General features: G+C 44.8%; 1 protein-coding gene across 2 annotated transcripts in view; it reads left to right on the plus strand.

Moving 5' to 3' along the window:
* The first annotated feature begins 4,210 nt into the window (after window positions 1-4,210).
* Window positions 4,211-21,975, plus strand: part of LOC110532744 (mitogen-activated protein kinase 14A) — a 35,020-nt gene continuing 17,255 nt past the window's right edge. For both annotated transcript variants that reach the window (XM_090185313.1, XM_090185314.1), the window contains exons 1-3: window positions 4,211-4,584; window positions 11,671-11,800; window positions 12,927-12,985. In XM_090185313.1, coding sequence (XP_090041439.1) covers window positions 4,466-4,584; window positions 11,671-11,800; window positions 12,927-12,985 — 308 coding nt within the window. In that variant the 5' untranslated portion in view covers window positions 4,211-4,465. The remainder of the gene's footprint in view (window positions 4,585-11,670; window positions 11,801-12,926; window positions 12,986-21,975) is intronic.

Raw genomic sequence — 21,975 nt, forward strand, 5'->3', positions numbered from 1 at the left:
CGTAGAATAATTTCAACTCTCCACCCCAACTGAGTATCATCTCCAGCGTGGAGGGACCTGCAAGCTGTTTTTTGTAGTCTACCTACTGCTCAACAACGATGATGCTTCACAAAGTTTCACAAAGCCTTCTTTGGCTCTTTTTATCCAAATTGATGCATCCATAGTGAGTGTTGCAAACGAGGACAGACCATTTTTACACGCTACGTGCATCAGCACTCAGCGGTCCCATTCTGTGAGCTTGTGTGGCCTACCACTTCGCAGCTGAGCCGTTGTTGCTCCTAGACATTTCCACTTCACAATAACAGCACTTACAATTGACTGGGGCAACTCTAGGAGGGCAGAAACTGATTTGATGGAATGGTGGCATCCTATGACGGTGCCACGTTGAAAGTCACTGAGCTCTTCAGTAAAGCCATTCTACTGCAAATGTTTGTCTATGGAGATTAAATGGCTATGTCCTCGATTGTACACACCTGTCAGCAATGGGTGTGGCTGAAATAGACAAATCCACTCATTTGAAGGGGTGTGCACATGCTTTTGTATATAATGTATAGAATGATGTATCATCATCATCAATCTGCATTTCCAAATAAAATACATATTTTAGTGTTAAAGATGTGTTACAGTAGTTTTGAAACTTAAAGGCAGAGATATAACCAGATGTACTAGTGGTGGTTATTGTTGTTCTGAGTACCAGTACTATCACAACTTAATACTATATAACCTCTATTTATCTACCAGTACTATCCCAACTTAATACTATATAACCTCTATTTATCTACCAGTACTATCCCAACTTAATACTATATAACCGCTATTTATGAACCAGTACTATCCTAACTTAATACTATATAACCTCTATTTATCTACCAGTACTATCCCAACTTAATACTATATAACCTCTATTTATCTACCAGTACTATCCCAACTTAATACTATATAACCTCTATTTATCGACCCCAGCTGTTCTCTCCCAACCTGAATAGGTTCTGCTGTGTGACGTCTGGCAGTGTGAGACTACTACAGCATGTTAACTCTCTCAACCTGAAAAAGAGCAAAGCACCAATATTTGGAAAGGCACACACCTGTCTATATAAGGTCCCATAGTTGATAGTGCATGTCAGAGCAAAAACCAAACCATGAAGTCATCATCAGGTTCAGAGATGGAAATTAGTTAGAGAAGGGATTCCCAAACGTTTTAATGTCGTGGCTCCGAAATATGATACTCCTCTGGTAGACCCCAGTTTGGGAATCCCTCCCCTAACTAGAAGAGCACCTGGAACCTCCTTCAACCTCTGGATGGAGGAGCACATATGGGATCTATTTATTATTCCGTGTGTTGAAATTTTCAGAACGTTGCATATAGAAATGTATGAAATAGTGCTGTCACGATTCCTGGACTCTATTCTACCTGACAGACAGTCATATTTGTTCTACACAATACAAATCTATGGGAACATTCTGTAATGTTGCACCTGGTGAACAGTATGAATGTTGCTCCATTCACTGCTTTGCACCAGACAAGAAGCATATATTCTAAACCAAGCAATGGAATGAATGGAATGGCCGGAACATGATGGATGTCTTTCTAAGTTTACAGAGAGGTGAAGAGAGTAAACATTTTGTTCAAAAACACTCCGTTTAAACTCTCAACATCTCTGGATTGTTGCAAGAACTATGTTAAAGATTAGTGGTGTAAAAAGTATTGTCATACTTGATTAAAAGTAAAGATAACTTAATAGAAAATGACTCAAGTAAACGTGAATGTCACCCAGTAATATACTTCGTGTATAAAAGTACCTGGTTAAAAATATTTTTATTTTTATTTTATTTCACCAGGTAGGCTAGTTGAGAACAAGTTCTCATTTGTAACTGCAACCTGGCCAAGATAAAGCAAAGCAGCGCGACACATACAACAACACAGAGTTAGACATGGAATAAACAAACATTTTTATTTATTTTACCTTTATTTAACTAGGCAAGTCAGTTAAGAACAAATTCTTATTTTCAATGATGGCTTAGGAACAGTGGGTTAACTGCCTTGTCAAACATCAGCTATCTGAGCAGCTAACCGATCGCTGCAGCTGTACATAGTCTATTGGTAAATAGCCCACCCATTTTCACCTACCTCATCCCCATACTGTTTTTATTTATTTACTTTTCTGCTCTTTTGCACACCAATATCTCTACCTGTACATGACCATCTGATCATTTATCACTCCAGTGTTAATCTGCAAAATTGTAATTATTCGCCTACCTCATGCCTTTTGCACACATTGTATATAGACTCACCCTTTGTTTTCTACTGTGTTATTGACTTGTTAATTGTTTACTCCATGTGTAACTCTGTGTTGTCTGCTCATACTGCTATGCTTTATCTTGGCCAGGTCGCAGTTGCAAATGAGAACTTGTTCTCAACTAGCCTACCTGGTTAAATAAAGGTGAAATAAAAATAAATAAAAATTGTTCAGGGGCAGAATGACAGATTTGTACCTTGTCAGCTCGGGAACTTGCAACCTTTTGATTGCTAGTCCAACACTCTAACCACTAGGTTACACTGCTGCCCCACTAGGCTACACAAACAATCAATAATACAGTAGCATATACAGTATATACTTAAGTACAGTTGTGGAAAAAGTTCTCAATTGTCATACTTAAGTAAAAGTAAATACTATACATCAAAATCCTTATATTACGCCAGCCAGATGGCACGATTTTCTTTTTTTTATGTACAGCTAGGGCATATTCCAACAACACTCAGACATCACAAATGCAGTATTGGTGTTTAGTTAGTGCACCAGATCAGAGGCAGTAGGGATGACAACACACTGTTCTGCCTGAGCATTCAAAATGTAACAAGTACTTTTGGGTGTCAGGGAAAATGTTGGGATTAAAAAGTACAGATTTTCTTTAGGAATGTACATTTTACATTGACATTTAGTAATTTAGCAGACACTTTTATCCAGAGCGACTTGCAGTTTAGTGCAGTCATTTTAAGATAGCTATGTGTGACAACCACATATACCAGGCATAGTTAGTACACTTTTCTTCAATAATGCAGCTGTCAGCAAAATCAGAGCTAGAAGGGGAAGTCAAGTGTTGGTTCAGGAAAGTTTTTTTGTGTGGGGGGGATTCAAGGGGAATTATAGCCTACTTGGTGAAATAAAATAACGATACTCTTTGAAGAGGCAGGGTTTCAGGTGCTTTCAGAAGACGGGCAGGGACTTTGCTGTTCTAGCTTCTGGGGGAGCTCTGTCCTGGCAGTGCCAGAGAAGAGCTTTGATAGGGCTCCTGTATGGGTGGAAGGACAGCTCCTGCTCAAAATGTTGTAACTTTACATTTGAGTCACTTAGCAGACACTCTTATCCAGAGTGACAGTAGTGAGTGCATACACGTTCATACTTATCCCCCTTGGGAATCGAACCTACAATCCAAAGTTGCAAGCACCATTCTCTACCAACTGAGCCACACAAGACCAATGTAGCAAAGTAAAAGTTAAAAAATATATAAATAGTAAAGTACAGATATCCAGTAGAACCTCAAAGTAATTTTACTTAGTTACTTTACACCTTTGTTAGAGATAATGAGAATATGTTTTTTACCTCAAGTTTTTATGTATTTGATCATATCAAAACAAATTCATGTTTCCATGCATTTGGAGAATGCTTTTCTCACCAAATTGTGTTGAATGTTTAGACGCGAACATGGACCGATTTGATGCTCTCGCAATAGTAATATAGTTTGCAGCCATGTAAAAGTCTCAATGGGTGCCTTATATTTTATGGTGAGATTGATTTCCCACAATATTTTCGGTATATTTTCATGAAACATGTGAACCTGTGCATTTGGGTTAATTAATTACTGACGTGTGTTTTTTTTCTTCATTATTATCAGCCATTATATAAAAACATTTCCAAATGATGTCTGTTTCCCAAAATATGTTGTGAAAAACATGACTTTGTTCTTATTTCTACTCATACTGGAGGTGAGTATTTAATTTGGAAATGGGGCCATTTACTAAATGTTTGATACGCTTTTTTATTGACTCTTTAAATAATTTGTATTTGCATTAAAATCACTGTTTGTCTAAGCTTTTAAATAAACTTATTAAAAAGGTTCAGTGAAAAAATATCTGGTTTGTCCTTTGAGTTGCTCGAGGTTTAGAGTTTATCTCGCGACATTTTGTTGTTTTAGCAGAGGGAAACGGGCGCGCAGGGTAGATGACATTGTGAAATCCCGGGAGCCTAAACGCAAATGGAGTAGCTAGAAACGCATTCTCAACAAACTATTTCCGCCTTAAAACGTGCAGAATTTCAAGAATTTTGCACCTCGCTCACAACGAACTAGTTAGCTAGAGGCAACAGCTTTTTCTTAAACTAGTTAGCGAACTTACTTTAGTTGCTGCCACCTTTGACCAAGAAAAAGGAGAAGTCACAACTTGCACTTTGAGGGTTGTTCTGCAGGAATGTCGCAGAAAGAAAGACCTACGTTTTATCGGCAGGAGGTGACCAAGACGATTTGGGAGGTACCAGAACGCTACCAGACCCTGTCTCCAGTCGGTTCCGGGGCCTACGGATCAGTTTGGTAAATCACGTTTTTTTGTGTGTCCTATTATGTCTACGTAGATCTAACTAATGTAGCCATTAATTTCTATAAGGCCTGTATAGACAGACGCTAAAGTTAGTTTTCACGGCTGGTGTATTCAGAATAGACCGATGCCCGGCCGTAGAGGCCCTCCGGATTCGCCAAAGGTGACAGCGACAGCGAACGAGCTAAACCAAGTCTGTCCTCGCACAGTCGAATAACATTAACTAGACTCAACATTTAGAGAAAAAAATTGCCATGTGAAATGCTGCAAGTTCCCTATCTACAAAGTTGGCTAGAGTACGTGCACGATTTAAATGTAGCCAGGTACTTGTATAGCTTTATCCGAATAGCAACATTACATTTTAAACGTATTAAACCTATGGAAATATTATGCAAATTGATAGCCACAAAGATAGTTGTAAAGTACTCCGTGTGGTCGTATCGGTAATTGGGTTCGTGTACTTTCTGTTATGTTATTTAATACTTTATCCAGCGGGTTGGGCCACAGATGCATTTTCAACCCAAAGTTGGCAGCTCTTTAGTGGAACTTGCCGCAACTGAAGTAGCTAATTACATCTGTTGTTAAACCTCCTCAGAGTGATGTTATGATGACTCATAGGCCCAGAATAGGACTAATTATTCTTACCGGGATACATAGCTCACTGGTTTACTGTCTGGACTTGCTCCTTAGATGTTGAAGAAAGGGGATAGGGTCTGTCAGTCTTTACGTGTTCCTTAGTTGAGGAAACAAGATATGGTGTGTGTTTCTGTATGAAGGACATTGACTGCAAATTATTAACCTCTTGCCCTTTTTTTCCCCCACTTTTGACATCTATGTTTTCCCGTTTGAATCCACTTTTAGTGAAGTACTTGCCTGGTCCCACATCTGCTAGTGCTTTTGCCAACTCCATTGTCATGTTAGCCTAGTTTGTTTTGCTCCAATACAGGCTCCTGTAATACTTCTGCTGCTAGGCAACAACAGGACAGGGTAATCCTTCAAGTATCATATATTCAGAGGTTTCCTTAACCTTTAGTTAATGAAAATGGGCCTAGTAGTACCCTGTACTACCCGAGTAGTACTCTGTACTACCAGAGTAGTACCCTGTATTACCCGGGTAGTACCCTGTATTACCCGGGTAGTACCCTGTATTAGTATCATCTGCTGGGTTGGTGTCTGAGTAAACATATAGTTGTTGTTGTTCTCCCCAGAGCAGGAAGTGACTGCTGTGCTGCTACTTGATGGCGGGATTACTTTTGGGTTAAAAAGGGAACTGGATATCAGACCAAGGGACATTTTATAGTACATAAAACATTTGCTTTATATTCAGAAGGATTACCTCCTTAATGTGTGCACCACAGCTCACATACATACAACTCTAGTTTGTATTGCTCCAATACAGGCTCCTGTAATACTTCTGCTGCTAGGTAACACCAGGACAGGGTAATCCTTCAAGTATCATATATTCAGAGGTTTCCTTAACCTTTAGTTAATGAAAATGGGCCTAGTAGTACCCTGTATTACCCGAGTATTACCCGAGTAGTACCCTGTATTACCCGAGTAGTACCCTGTATTACCCGAGTAGTACCCTGTATTACCCGGGTAGTACCCTGTATGTTATTAGTATCATCTGCTGGGTTGGTGTCTGAGTAAACATATAGTTGTTGTTGTTCTCCCCAGAGCAGGAAGAGACTGCTGTGCTGCTGCTAGGCAGTGGGCAGATTTTTTTTTATGGCGGGATTACTTTTGGGTTAAAAAGGGAACTGGATATCAGACCAGGGGACATTTTATAGTACATAAATCATTTGCTTTATATTCAGAAGGATTACCTCCTTAATGTGTGCACCACAGCTCACATGCATACAACTTTATCTAAATGTTTGTTTGGTGTGGCCCGGGGGACTCCGGACCTCCTTGGTCTTGCAACTATTTCATCACAAACAATTATTCACCTCTGCTCTGTGAGGGTGTACAACAGTTTTGGCTCTCTTGCCAACTCCCTGTGGAATTGTCAATGACCGCAATAGATTTGACAAGAGAGACCAAACGGATCCAGGCTGGCAGCTGACTGCTCATGACTGTGGTTAGGAGAGATTCAAAGAGAGAGGAAGTGAGTGGGAGACTTCCCTCCCGGTCTGTCAGTCAGCCAGGGTGAATCTCAAAGGTATTATACTCGATTCCTCAGGTCTTCCCTCTCCTTGCCATCTTCAATACGTCAGGAATAGAGGAGAGCATTGTTTCAACTTTTTTAATGTCACATACACAAGTACAGTGAAATGACTTTCTTGCCAAATCAAAACCCAACAATGCAATAATCAATAACAATGTATTACTAGAAAAAAGCACACAAGAATTAAGAAATATGAAGTGCATGATAAAGTAAGCATACTATGTACAGGAAATATTTAAAAGGTCAGTTCCAATACCATATTTACATGTGCAGGGATACTAGTGTGATAGAGATAGATATGCATAGGGGTAAGGTAACTAGGCAACAGGATAGAAGGTAAACAGAGTAGCAGCAGTTTGCATGTGAGTGGGTGTGCGGGTGTGTCGAGTCAGTATAAATGTATGTGCATATTATGTGTGAGTGAGCAAATGATGGAGCGGGTGTGTGTGTTGGAGTGACGTGAGTGTGTAGGGTGTGCACTGTGCATAGTGAAAGGTCAATAAAGATACAAGGTTAACTTGGTCCGTTTTAGATATTTGATTAGCTATTTATCAGTCGTATTGCTTGGGGATAGAAGTTGTTCAAGAGCCTGTTGGTGTCAGATATTATGCATCGGTACCTTTTCCCGTGCTGCAGCAGAGAAAATATTCTATGGCTTGGGTGGTTGGGGTCTTTGCTGATTTTCCGGCCCTTCTTTTCACGCCTGATATAGGTCCCAGTGATGTACTGGGCTGTCGGCACAACTCTCTGTAGCGCTTTACGATCGAGGGCGGTGCTATTGCCATAACAAGCAATGATGCAGCCAGTCATTGGAGGAGAAGATCCAAGATGAGATCCAAGGTGTTTGTCTCCTCCAATGCTTTCCTCACTTCCCTCTAACGCAACAACACATCTGCCACGCTGATCCTCAACACTGGGGCCCCTCAGGGGTGCGTGCTTAGTCCCCTTCTATACTCCTTGTTCACCCACGACTGTGTGGCCAAGCACGACTCCAACACCATTAAGTTTGCTGACGACACAACGGTGGTAGGCCTGATCACCGACAACGATGAGACGGCCTATAGGGAGGTGGAGACCTGGCAGTTTGGTGCCAGGACAACAACCTCACTCAACGTGAGCAAGACAAAGGAGCTGATCGTTGACTATAGGAAAAGGAGGGCCGTCAGGCCCCCGTTTAACATCGTATTGAAGTGGAGCGGGTTGAGAGTTTCAAGGTCCTTGGTGTCCACATCACCAATGAACTATCATGGTCCAAACACAAAAGACAGTTGTGAAGAGATTTGGCATGGTTCCCCAGATACTCAAAGTTCTACAGCTGCACCATCTAGAGCATCCTGGCCGGTTGCATCACCGCCTGGTATGGTAACTGCTTGGAATCTGACCGTAAAGAGCTACAGAGGGTAGTGCCTACAGCACTGGGGCCAAGCTTCCTGGCATCCAGGAGCTACAGTTGAAGTCAGAAGTTTACATACACCTTAGCCAAATACATTTAAACAACATTTTTTCACAATTCCTGACATTTAATCATATTAAAAATTCCCTGTCTTAGGTCAGTTAGGATCACCACTTTATTTTAAGAATGTGAAATGTCAGAATAATAGAGAATTATTCATTTCAGCTATTATTTATTTTATCACATTCCCAGTGGGTCAGAAGTTTACATACACTCAAGTATTTGGTAGCATTGCCTCTACATTGTTTAACTTGGGTAAAATGTTTCGGGTAGCCTTCCACAAGCTTCCCACAATAAGTTGGGTGAATTTTGGCCCATTCCTCCTGACAGAATTGGTGTAACTGAGTCAGTTTGTAGGCCTCCTTGCTGACACATGCTTTTTCTGTTCTGCCAACAAATTTTCTATAGGGTTGAGGTCAGGGCTTTGTGATGGCCACTCCAATTCCTTGACTTTTTTGCCAATTTGCCACAACTTTGGAAGTATGCTTGGGGGCATTTTCTAGTTGGAAGACCCTTTTGCGACCAAGCTTTAACTTCCTGACTGATTTTTTGAGATTTTGCTTCGATATATCCACATAATTTTCCTCATGATGCCGTCTATTTTATGAAGTGCACCAGTCCCTCCTGCAGCAAAGCACCCCCACAATATGATGCTGCCACCCCCGTGCTTCATGTTTGGTATGGTGTTCTTTTTCCTCCAAACATAACGATAGTCATTATGGCCAAATAGTTATATTTTTGTTTCATCAGACCAGAGGGCATTTCTCCAAAAAGTACTATATTTGTCCCCATGTGCAGTTGCAAACCGTAGTCTGGCTTTTTTTATGGTGGTTTTGGAGCAGTGGCTTCTTCCTCGCTGAGCTGTCTTTCAAGGTTATGTCAATATAGGGCTTGTTTTCCTGTGGATATAGGTACTTTTGTACCTGTTTCCTCCAGCATCTTCACAAGGTCCTTTGCTGTTGTTCTGGGATTGATTTGCACTTTTTTCTTTAGATTTTTCCATGATGTCAAGCAAAGAGGCACTGAGTTTGAAGGTAGGCCTTGAAATACATCCACAGGCACACCTCCAATTGACTAAAAAAATATCAATTAGCCTATCAGAAGCTTCTAAAGCCATGACATAATTTTCTGGAATTTTCCAAGTTGTTTAAAGTCAGTCAATTTAGTGTATGTAAACGTCTGACCCACTGGAATTGTGATACAGTGAAATAATCTGTCTGTAAACAATTGTTGGAAAAATTGCTTGTGTCATGCACAAAGTAGATGTCCTAATCGACTTGCCAAAAACTATAGTTTGTTTACAAGAAATTTGTGGATTCGTTGAAAAACGAGTTGTAATGACTTCAATTTAAGTGTATGTAAACTTCCGACTTCAACTGTATATACAAAGCGGTGTCAGAAGAAGGGCCAAAAAATTGTCAAATCCTCCAGTCACCAAATCATAGACTGTTCTCTCTGCTACCGCACGGCAAGCGGTACCGGAGCGCCAAGTCTAGGACCAAAAAGCTCCTTAACAGCTTCTACCCCCAAGCCATAAGACTGCTGAACAATTAATCAAATTGCCACCCAGACTATTTACGTTGATCCTCTGCCATTTTGTTCCAATTTCTATTTTCTAAGTTTATTTAGTAAATCTTTTCTTAACTCAATTTTTTTGAACTGCGATGTTGGTAAAGTGCTTGTCAGGAAGCATTTCAATGTAAGGTGTTGTATTCGACCCATGTGACAAATATAATTAGATTTTATTTGCTGATAGCGTATTGATAGGGTGTCAGGAGAGAGGACAAGAGGACTCTAGGAAAAGACTGAGCATTCCCTAGCAATGCTCCTCTTCCCCTAGCCTTTCAGTCAGACTCTCCATGGCCAGACAACATGGATATGAAGTGGACTTTTAAAGGTCGTGCCGTTTGGGGGATAGCCTCAGTCTGCTGAGAGATTACCTTTTCACTTCTGCTGACGTCTCGTTTTCCTTCTCACTTCACCACCTCTTGCGTCACTTCATCTGGTTTCATGCAAATATCGGGCCCCTTTAAATGTTTTTTCCCCCTGTGTCTTGTAAAATGACAGCCTGGCTGCAGCAACTTGCTTCAGGACGACACCTATTTGTGAGTTAAGTTAACTCTTATGTTTATCGTTAGCTGTTTTCCTTTATATTTTCCTGTCAGACAATGCCTATTGACAGTGGATCGTTCTCTCGGCCAATGCCTATTGGCAGTGGATCGTTCTCTCAGCCAATGCCTATTGACAGTGGATCGTTCTCTCAGCCAATGCCTATTGACAGTGGATCGTTCTCTCGGCCAATGCCTATTGGCAGTGGATCGTTCTCTCAGCCAATGCCTATTGACAGTGGATCGTTCTCTCAGCCAATGCCTATTGACAGTGGATCGTTCTCTCGGCCAATGCCTATTGACAGTGGATCGTTCTCTCGGCCAATGCCTATTGACAGTGGATCGTTCTCTCGGCCAATGCCTATTGACAGTGGATCGTTCTCTCGGCCAATGCCTATTGACAGTGGATCGTTCTCTCGGCCAATGCCTATTGACAGTGGATCGTTCTCTCGGCCAATGCCTATTGACAGTGGATCGTTCTCTCGGCCAATGCCTATTGACAGTGGATCGTTCTCTCGGCCAATGCCTATTGACAGTGGATCGTTCTCTCGGCCAATGCCTATTGACAGTGGATCGTTCTCTCGGCCAATGCCTATTGACAGTGGATCGTTCTCTCGGCCAATGCCTATTGACAGTGGATCGTTCTCTCGGCCAATGCCTATTGACAGTGGATCGTTCTCTCGGCCAATGCCTATTGACAGTGGATCGTTCTCTCGGCCAATGCCTATTGACAGTGGATCGTTCTCTCGGCCAATGCCTATTGACAGTGGATCGTTCTCTCGGCCAATGCCTATTGACAGTGGATCGTTCTCTCGGCCAATGCCTATTGACAGTGGATCGTTCTCTCGGCCAATGCCTATTCACAGTGGATCGTTCTCTCGGCCAATGCCTATTGACAGTGGATCGTTCTCTCGGCCAATGCCTATTGACAGTGGATCGTTCTCTCGGCCAATGCCTATTGACAGTGGATCGTTCTCTCGGCCAATGCCTATTGACAGTGGATCGTTCTCTCGGCCAATGCCTATTCACAGTGGATCGTTCTCTCGGCCAATGCCTATTGACAGTGGATCGTTCTCTCGGCCAATGCCTATTGACAGTGGATCGTTCTCTCGGCCAATGCCTATTGACAGTGGATCGTTCTCTCGGCCAATGCCTATTGACAGTGGATCGTTCTCTCGGCCTACGGTTCGTGTGCGTAACTTTTTGTCACAACGCTGATTTCTATTAGATCCGTACTTTGAACTAACCTATCAGTACTTGTATTGAAGAAGAATGGGTGCAGCTCTGTTAGGTAATGTTGACTAATATCCAACTCTTGTAGTTGAAATAATCTGTTTTTTGTTTTCTCCTCCAGCTCGTCGTACGATCAGAAGACGGGTATGAAGATCGCTGTGAAGAAGCTCTCCCGGCCTTTCCAGTCCTTTATCCACGCCAAGAGAACCTACAGAGAGCTACGGCTGCTCAAGCACATGAAGCATGAGAATGTGAGTTTTGTCTCAAAAGCTTCACAAAGCTGTTTGCTGCATGAATCATTATGTAACTGCTTGAATCATTATGTAACTGCTTGAATCATTATGTAACTGCTTGAATCATTATGTAACTGCTTGAATCATTATGTAACTGCTTGAATCATTATGTAACTGCTTGAATCATTATGTAACTGCTTGAATCATTATGTAACTGCTTGAATCATTATGTAACTGCATGAATCATTATGTAACTGCATGAATCATTATGTAACTGCTTGAATCATTATGTAACTGCATGAATCATTATGTAACTGCTTGAATCATTATGTAACTGCTTGAATCATTATGTAACTGCTTGAATCATTATGTAACTGCTTGAATCATTATGTAACTGCTTGAATCATTATGTAACTGTTTGAATCATTATGTAACTGTTTGAATCATTATGTAACTGTTTGAATCATTATGTAACTGCATGAATCATTATGTAACTGCTTGAATCATTATGTAACTGCTTGAATCATTATGTAACTGTTTGAATCATTATGTAACTGCATGAATCATTATGTAACTGTTTGAATATTATCTCTAGGATGATGTTGGTTTCAGTCTTCTATTGCCCTCGCTGTCTCTGTCTGTCTCTCTGTCTCGCTGTCTGTCTCTGTCTCGCTCTCTTATCCGTCTCTGTCTCGCTCGTCTGTCTCTCTGTCTCGCTCTCTTATCCGTCTCTCTTTCTCGCTCGCTCTCCTGTCCATCTCGCACGCTCTCCTGGCTCGCTCTCTCTTATCCGTCTCTCTGTCGCTCTCTCTTATCCATCTCTCTGTCTCGCTAGTCCGTCTCTCTCTCGCTCTCTTATCCGTCTCTCTCTCTCTCCTGTCCGTCTCGCTCTCTCCTCTTTTAAAAGCAGCAGAACTGTTGGCTACATGAATCATATTACTGAATACAACTGTACTGCTTACTGAGATATCAACTGTATGAAGATGTTGGTTGAAGTATTCTATTGTTCTAGTTCCAATGCTCTCCGATGCTCCTCTCTGCTGAAACCAACTTCTTGTGGAGTCATGAAGTCATTGGGAGAGCTGATACAGTCCTCGTTCCTTGTTGCGTTATTAACTTGACCATTGGCCTTTCTGTATTTCAGGTGATCGGCCTTCTAGATGTTTTCACACCTGCTACTAGTCTGGAGGAGTTCAATGATGTGTGAGTTGAGTTAACTCTTAGGTTTATCGTTAGCTGCTTTCTTTATGTACTGAATATCTCTTTATTACCCCTTCATATTTTCCCGTCAGCCAATCAAGGCCTATTGACAGTGGATCGTTCTCTCAGCCAATGCCTATTGACAGTGGATTGTTCTCTCAGCCAATGCCTATTGACAGTGGATCGTTCTCTCAGCCAATGCCTATTGACAGTGGATCGTTCTCTCAGCCAATGCCTATTGACAGTGGATCGTTCTCTCAGCCAATGCCTATTGACAGTGGATCGTTCTCTCAGCCAATGCCTATTGACAGTGGATCGTTCTCTCAGCCAATGCCTATTGACAGTGGATCGTTCTCTCAGCCAATGCCTATTGACAGCGGATTAATACCTCACTTCCGACACAGAGTAGCCTACACAGTGTCTTTATTTTCCCAGCAGCAGAGATCAAACAAATCCTGCTCAGCTCCTGGGGTACCTGTGACTATTATCAGTAGTACTACCTATTAACAATGTTCCCTCTAAGCTGCGTGAGTGCCCGTACTCTACACAGACTGCACTACTCAGCCTGTACTCTACACAGACTGTACTCTACACAGACTGCACTACTCAGCCTGTACTCTACACAGACTGCACTGCTCAGCCCGTACTCTACACAGACTGCACTACTCAGCCCGTACTCTACACAGACTGCACTACTCAGCCTGTACTCTACACAGACTGTACTCTACACAGACTGCACTACTCAGCCTGTACTCTACACAGACTGCACTGCTCAGCCCGTACTCTACACAGACTGCACTACTCAGCCCGTACTCTACACAGACTGCACTGCTCAGCCCGTACTCTACACAGGCTGCACTACTCAGCCTGTACTCTACACAGACTGCACTACTCAGCCCGTACTCTACACAGACTGCACTACTCAGCCCGTACTCTACACAGACTGCACTACTCAGCCCGTACTCTACACAGACTGCACTACTCAGCCCGTACTCTACACAGACTGCACTACTCAGCCCGTACTCTACACAGACTGCACTACTCAGCCCGTACTCTACACAGACTGCACTGCTCAGCCCGTACTCTACACAGACTGCACTACTCAGCCCGTACTCTACACAGACTGCACTACTCAGCCCGTACTCTACACAGACTGCACTACTCAGCCCGTACTCTACACAGACTGCACTACTCAGCCCGTACTCTACACAGACTACACTACTCAGCCCGTACTCTACACAGACTGCACTACTCAGCCCGTACTCTACTCAGACTGTACTCTACACAGACTGCACTACTCAGCCCGTACTCTACACAGACTGCACTACTCAGCCCGTACTCTACACAGACTGCACTACTCAGCCCGTACTCTACACAGACTGCACTACTCAGCCCGTACTCTACACAGACTGCACTACTCAGCCCGTACTCTACACAGACTGCACTACTCAGCCCGTACTCTACACAGACTGCACTACTCAGCCTGTACTCTACACAGACTGCACTACTCAGCCTGTACTCTACACAGACTGCACTACTCAGCCTGTACTCTACACAGACTGCACTACTCAGCCTGTACTCTACACAGACTGCACTACTCAGCCTGTACTCTACACAGACTGCACTACTCAGCCTGTACTCTACACAGACTGCACTACTCAGCCTGTACTCTACACAGACTGCACTACTCAGCCTGTACTCTACACAGACTGCACTACTCAGCCTGTACTCTACACAGACTGCACTACTCAGCCTGTACTCTACACAGACTGCACTACTCAGCCTGTACTCTACACAGACTGCACTACTCAGCCTGTACTCTACACAGACTGCACTACTCAGCCTGTACTCTACACAGACTGCACTACTCAGCCCGTACTCTACACAGACTGCACTACTCAGCCCGTACTCTACACAGACTGCACTACTCAGCCTGTACTCTACACAGACTGCACTGCTCAGCCCGTACTCTACACAGACTGCACTACTCAGCCTGTACTCTACACAGACTGTACTCTACACAGACTGCACTACTCAGCCTGTAGTCTACACAGACTGCACTGCTCAGCCCGTACTCTACACAGACTGCACTACTCAGCCCGTACTCTACACAGACTGCACTGCTCAGCCCGTACTCTACACAGACTGCACTGCTCAGCCCGTACTCTACACAGGCTGCACTACTCAGCCTGTACTCTACACAGACTGCACTACTCAGCCCGTACTCTACACAGACTGCACTACTCAGCCCGTACTCTACACAGACTGCACTACTCAGCCCGTACTCTACACAGACTGCACTACTCAGCCCGTACTCTACACAGACTGCACTACTCAGCCCGTACTCTACACAGACTGCACTACTCAGCCCGTACTCTACACAGACTGCACTACTCAGCCCGTACTCTACACAGACTGCACTACTCAGCCCGTACTCTACACAGACTGCACTGCTCAGCCCGTACTCTACACAGACTGCACTACTCAGCCCGTACTCTACACAGACTGCACTACTCAGCCCGTACTCTACACAGACTGCACTACTCAGCCCGTACTCTACACAGACTGCACTACTCAGCCCGTACTCTACACAGACTGCACTACTCAGCCCGTACTCTACACAGACTGCACTACTCAGCCCGTACTCTACACAGACTGCACTACTCAGCCCGTACTCTACACAGACTGCACTACTCAGCCCGTACTCTACACAGACTGCACTACTCAGCCCGTACTCTACACAGACTGTACTCTACACAGACTGCACTACTCAGCCCGTACTCTACACAGACTGCACTACTCAGCCCGTACTCTACACAGACTGCACTACTCAGCCCGTACTCTACACAGACTGCACTACTCAGCCCGTACTCTACACAGACTGCACTACTCAGCCCGTACTCTACACAGACTGCACTACTCAGCCCGTACTCTACACAGACTGCACTACTCAGCCCGTACTCTACACAGACTGCACTACTCAGCCCGTACTCTACACAGACTGCACTACTCAGCCTGTACTCTACACAGACTGCACTACTCAGCCTGTACTCTACACAGACTGCACTACTCAGCCTGTACTCTACACAGACTGCACTACTCAGCCTGTACTCTACACAGACTGCACTACTCAGCCTGTACTCTACACAGACTGCACTACTCAGCCTGTACTCTACACAGACTGCACTACTCAGCCTGTACTCTACACAGACTGCACTACTCAGCCTGTACTCTACACAGACTGCACTACTCAGCCTGTACTCTACACAGACTGCACTACTCAGCCTGTACTCTACACAGACTGCACTACTCAGCCTGTACTCTACACAGACTGCACTACTCAGCCCGTACTCTACACAGACTGCACTACTCAGCCCGTACTCTACGCAGACTGCACTACTCGGCCCGTACTCTACGCAGACTGCACTACTCGGCCCGTACTCTACGCAGACTGCACTACTCGGCCCGTACTCTGCGCAGACTGCACTACTCGGCCCGTACTCTGCGCAGACTGCACTACTCGGCCCGTGCTCTACGCAGACTGCACTACTCGGCCCGTGCTCGGCGCAGACTGCACTACTCGGCCCGTGCTCGGCGCAGACTGCACTACTCGGCCCGTGCTCGGCGCAGACTGCACTACTCGGCCCGTGCTCGGCGCAGACTGCACTACTCGGCCCGTGCTCGGCGCAGACTGCACTACTCGGCCCGTGCTCGGCGCAGACTGCACTACTCGGCCCGTGCTCTGCGCAGACTGCACTACTCGGCCCGTGCTCTACGCAGACTGCACTACTCGGCCCGTGCTCTGCGCAGACTGCACTACTCGGCCCGTGCTCGGCGCAGACTGCACTACTCGGCCCGTGCTCGGCGCAGACTGCACTACTCGGCCCGTGCTCGGCGCAGACTGCACTACTCGGCCCGTGCTCGGCGCAGACTGCACTACTCGGCCCGTGCTCGGCGCAGACTGCACTACTCGGCCCGTGCTCGGCGCAGACTGCACTACTCGGCCCGTGCTCGGCGCAGACTGCACTACTCGGCCCGTGCTCGGCGCAGACTGCACTACTCGGGCCGTGCTCGGCGCAGACTGCACTACTCGGCCCGTGCTCGGCGCAGACTGCACTACTCGGCCCGTGCTCGGCGCAGACTGCACTACTCGGCCCGTGCTCGGCGCAGACTGCACTACTCGGCCCGTGCTCGGCGCAGACTGCACTACTCGGCCCGTGCTCGGCGCAGACTGCACTACTCGGCCCGTGCTCGGCGCAGACTGCACTACTCGGCCCGTGCTCGGCGCAGACTGCACTACTCGGCCCGTGCTCGGCGCAGACTGCACTACTCGGCCCGTGCTCGGCGCAGACTGCACTACTCGGCCCGTGCTCGGCGCAGACTGCACTGCTCGGCCCGTGCTCGGCGCAGACTGCACTGCTCGGGCCGTGCTCGGCGCAGACTGCACTGCTCGGGCCGTGCTCGGCGCAGATTGCACTGCTCAGCCCGTGTTCTACTCAGACTGCACTTCTCGGCCCGTGCTCTACTCAGACTGCACTTCTCGGCCCGTGCTCTACTCAGACTGCACTTCTCGGGCCGTGCTTGGCGCAGACCAGTGTGGCATAAACAATCAGCGCTGCAGTAGGACTATATGCAAATAGACCATTGCCATATGTTTTTATTTTAACTTAATTTAAATAGGCAAGTCAGTTAAAATAACAAATTCTCATTTACAATGACGGCCTACGGCGGACACAAATTGTGCTCCGCCCTATGGGACTCCCAATCACGGCCGGTTGTGGATTCGAACCAGGGTGTCTGTAGTGACGCCTCAAGCACTGAGATGCAGTGCCTTAGACCGCTGCGCCACTCAGGAGCCCTTATATGGATCTGTGCCATTTGCTTTGAACTTGACTGTTTACGGGGCAGCCTAGTGGTTAGAGTGTTGGACTAGTAACAGAAATGTTGCGAGATCGAATCCCCGACATGACAAGGTAAAAATGTGTCGTTCTGCCCATGAACAAGGCAGTTAACCCACTGTTCCTAGGCCGGCATTGAAAATAAGAATTTGTTCTGAACTGACTTGCCTAGTTAAATAAAAGGGGGGGAAACATCTGCGGTCGTGAGTAGATGTGCTTTGAGATCAAAGCCATACTGCATGTAGCCACGTGTGCACATTTAGTTCATATCCTTCGCTAGTTGGTGAGTTATTAGCCCAGTTATAGATCACTTGTAGTCAGCAACAGGGGAGTGATTGCTTCCTACAAGACCACAAAACCTGTACGTTTCTTGACGTCTTTGAAAAGGGAGTCGGCTATTTTTTTTTTAAATTAATTTTTTATATTTAACCTTTATTTTACTAGGCAAGTTAGTTAAGAACAAATTCTTATTTACAATGACGGCCTAACCCGGATGATGCTGGACCAATTGTGCGCTGTGCTATGCAACTCCCAATCACGGCCGGTTATGATACAGCCTGGAATCGAACCAGCGTCTGTAGTGACGCCTCTATCACTGAGATGCAGTGCCTTCGACTGCTGCGTCACTCGGGAGCATGATGGTATGGGAATAATAATGCATTTGATTTTGTAAAGTGGTTTCTTCGTCATACAACACAAAATCATTTTCAGTCAACTCCATGTCTTTATAAACAGGTTAATGTAGATGAACAGGTTCATGTCCAGCCCTGCGTGTTTTATTTCTTCCATAAGTCTCATGGAATGTAGGTCTACATTGAACACCACACATTGGCTTCTACTGTAGGCTGAATGATCATATAACACCTATTTCCATGTTAAAATGTGATGGGATGCATTTTATCTGTTGTTTTTGATGGCAGGCCATTCTTGTAGGCCTACATGATGATAAAATAGCCACAGTAGCCTACGTGGCTGTTGTTAAAACTGAAACCTAAAGCGGGTACAGCCTCGGTGTTCACAGTAAACAGGTGCTGGAAGCTGCACAGAATCTTGTGCTTAACAAGACCTGAAATTTGCTCAGTGCTGACATTTATTTGAAGGAACATTGCCTGTGACTCTTGTCGGTAGTACTGCCTGGCGACTCTTGTCGGTAGTACTGCCTGGTGACTATTGTCGGTAGTACTGCCTGGTGACTATTGTCGGTAGTACTGCCTCTCCCTTCCTTACCTTGCTAAGAGTTCCTCATTGACTGCCTTGGCTTCAGGCAGTTATGGCTTGTTGATGTTGAAAGTGAGAAAAGGACATTGTTCAGCTAGTGAGTCAGAGCTGCACTGCAGGCTGTGTCTGTTAGTGCTATTTGCCATGTTTGTCTTGACAATGACAGCAATGAAGAGCACAAACTGATCTGGGACCAGGCTAGCTCTCTGGCAGCTCCACACCCACAGGCAGATAGGCAGGGGTGAAGTATTCTCTCAGACTCTCAGCTGTCCCCTTGTCCCAGATAGATGAACACCCTGTACCACAGAGGAATTGGGGGGGGGGGGGTGATATGTCACACAGGGAGAAGAGAGGGAGGGTAGAGAGGAGAGAAGCGTCTGGAGAGAGGAGGGGAGGGTAGTGGAGGAGCGAAAGAGAGGGTGGGTGGAGAGAGAGGGAGAGATGTGAAACTGCTGCAGTGGAGGAAGCTGCTCACACAGAATGATCAAAAGGGAATTAAGGCTATTTTCAGCTCATGTTTATAATCTGTGTTCAACATACGCCTGCAGGACGGAGGAGCACAAACTGCTGTCCAGGAAAATGATGGGATATGTTATGCAGAGGTGCTGTATCAGTGGTTCGCCCAAACAGCTTCTAAAATATGTGACTCACAAGACTGTCCATATCACCTCCTACCTACCACCCCCTGAGAGGGAGAGAGGGAATGGATCAACACAGATGAGGGCTCAGTATTTATTTACCTTATTTATACCCCCCCCCCCCCCCCCCCCCCCCCTCTCTCTCTCTCTCTCTTGCCCTCCCTCACTCACTCTGAGTGAAACCTCCATCTGCTCCTCCTGTATCTTTTGGCTCGTCTTCCTCCTTCCCTCCAGAAGTGCTTTACCACTGTTTGGGGCTGTTTTAATCCACTATGGGATTAGATTTGAATTGCAAAAAATAAGTGGGTTTAATGGACCTGTATTTTGTTTAATGCCATTCTATTCGTGGAGGGCTCGCCTTGCTGTGGCTTCTAGAGAGGAGGAGGAGGAGGAATGTGTGTCTGGGGAGCAGCCGCTCAACCGGTTTCAGCTGGCAAAAAAGGGACACAGTCGGTTTACAATCAAAGGCTTATTGACAACTTGTGAGCTATATTTCATTAGCAAATATTTATTGTGAGAGCAGCCGCTTAAATGCATTTGTCCACAAGCACGTGTTGTCTCAAATACATTGTTAAGGTTGTTGGTTAGCTAGCTAGCAAATCTGAGCCATATTAGCATAAACATGACATCAGTAAAAACAAGAGATGGTATCAAGAACAAGATAGAACTAGCTGAAACGAGACATCTACAATTCACAGCGCAGCAGTTTCTTGTCATTGTTGCCATCGATCTGACCATTCAGGCAACATACAGCCTTTTAACACTCTGCACGCGCGTTATTATAGTGACATCGTCAACCCACCCGTCTATAGAAACAAGTGAATGTATGTGTCTATGGGTAAAACAAATATAATGAAGAATTTTGGGAAAATGATATATATTTTGGTCTATCCAATGACTTTTTTAGAGGTGGGTGGGAAACAGATGGCACATCGTAATACTGTGGCGTTGGTGAGCATTATGGGTTCACTGGTTACATTAACCAGATAATAAACAAATTAGCCGAAATGGCGGCAGGTAGCCTAGTGGCTAGAACCTTGGACTAGTAACCGGAAGGTTGCAAGATCAAATCCCTGAGCTGACAAGGTAAAAATCTGTCATTCTGCCCCAGAACAAAGCAGTTAACCCACTGTTCCTAGGCGTCATTGTAAATAAGAATTTGTTCTTAACTGACTTTCTTAGTTAAATAAGGGTAAGATAAAAACTTATTTTTTTTAAGCCGAAAACCTAAACATATGTCACACTAGTGGACTATGTAACAGTGAGAAACAGATGGTTGTCGATGTCTTAATACCACAGAGTTCTAAACCCAGAGGCGCAGCAACGCGATACTTCCGGGAATGCTTGCAATTCCTTTCAATAGTTTTTCCAAATCTGAATGCACAAGCTGGAATGGAGCCAATGTCTTCAGTAGCTGAACATGTTGTAATGCCTTCAGTAGCTGAACATGTTGTAATGCCTTCAGTAGCTGAACATGTTGTAATGTCTTCAGTAGCTGAACATGTTGTAATGTCTTCAGTAGCTGAACATGTTGTAATGTCTTCAGTAGCTGAACATGTTGTAATGTCTTCAGTAGCTGAACATGTTGTAATGCCTTCAGTAGCTGAACATGTTATAATGCCTTCAGTAGCTGAACATGTTGTAATGCCTTCAGTAGCTGAACATGTTGTAATGCCTTCAGTAGCTGAACATGTTGTGAACATGTTGTAATGCCTTCAGTAGGTGAACATGTTGTGAACATGTTATAATGCCTTCAGTAGCTGAACATGTTGTAATGCCTTCAGTAGCTGAACATGTTGTAATGCCTTCAGTAGCTGAACATGTTGTAATGCCTTCAGTAGCTGAACATGTTGTAATGCCTTCAGTAGCTGAACATGTTGTAATGCCTTCAGTAGCTGAACATGTTGTAATGCCTTCAGTAGCTGAACATGTTGTAATGCCTTCAGTAGGTGAACATGTTGTAATGTCTTCAGTAGGTGAACATGTTGTAATGTCTTCAGTAGCTGAACATGTTGTAATGTCTTCAGTAGCTGAACATGTTGTGAACATGTTGTAATGTCTTCAGTAGGTGAACATGTTGTAATGTCTTCAGTAGATGAACATGTTGTAATGTCTTCAGTAGATGAACATGTTGTAATGTCTTCAGTAGGTGAACATGTTGTAATGCCTTCAGTAGGTGAACATGTTGTAATGTCTTCAGTAGGTGAACATGTTGTGAACATGTTATAATGCCTTCAGT

The sequence above is a fragment of the Oncorhynchus mykiss genome, chromosome 9, assembly GCF_057628025.1.
Source record: "Oncorhynchus mykiss isolate SJ-2025 chromosome 9, ASM5762802v1, whole genome shotgun sequence".
In the NCBI taxonomy this organism is placed as follows: Eukaryota; Metazoa; Chordata; class Actinopteri; order Salmoniformes; family Salmonidae; genus Oncorhynchus; species Oncorhynchus mykiss.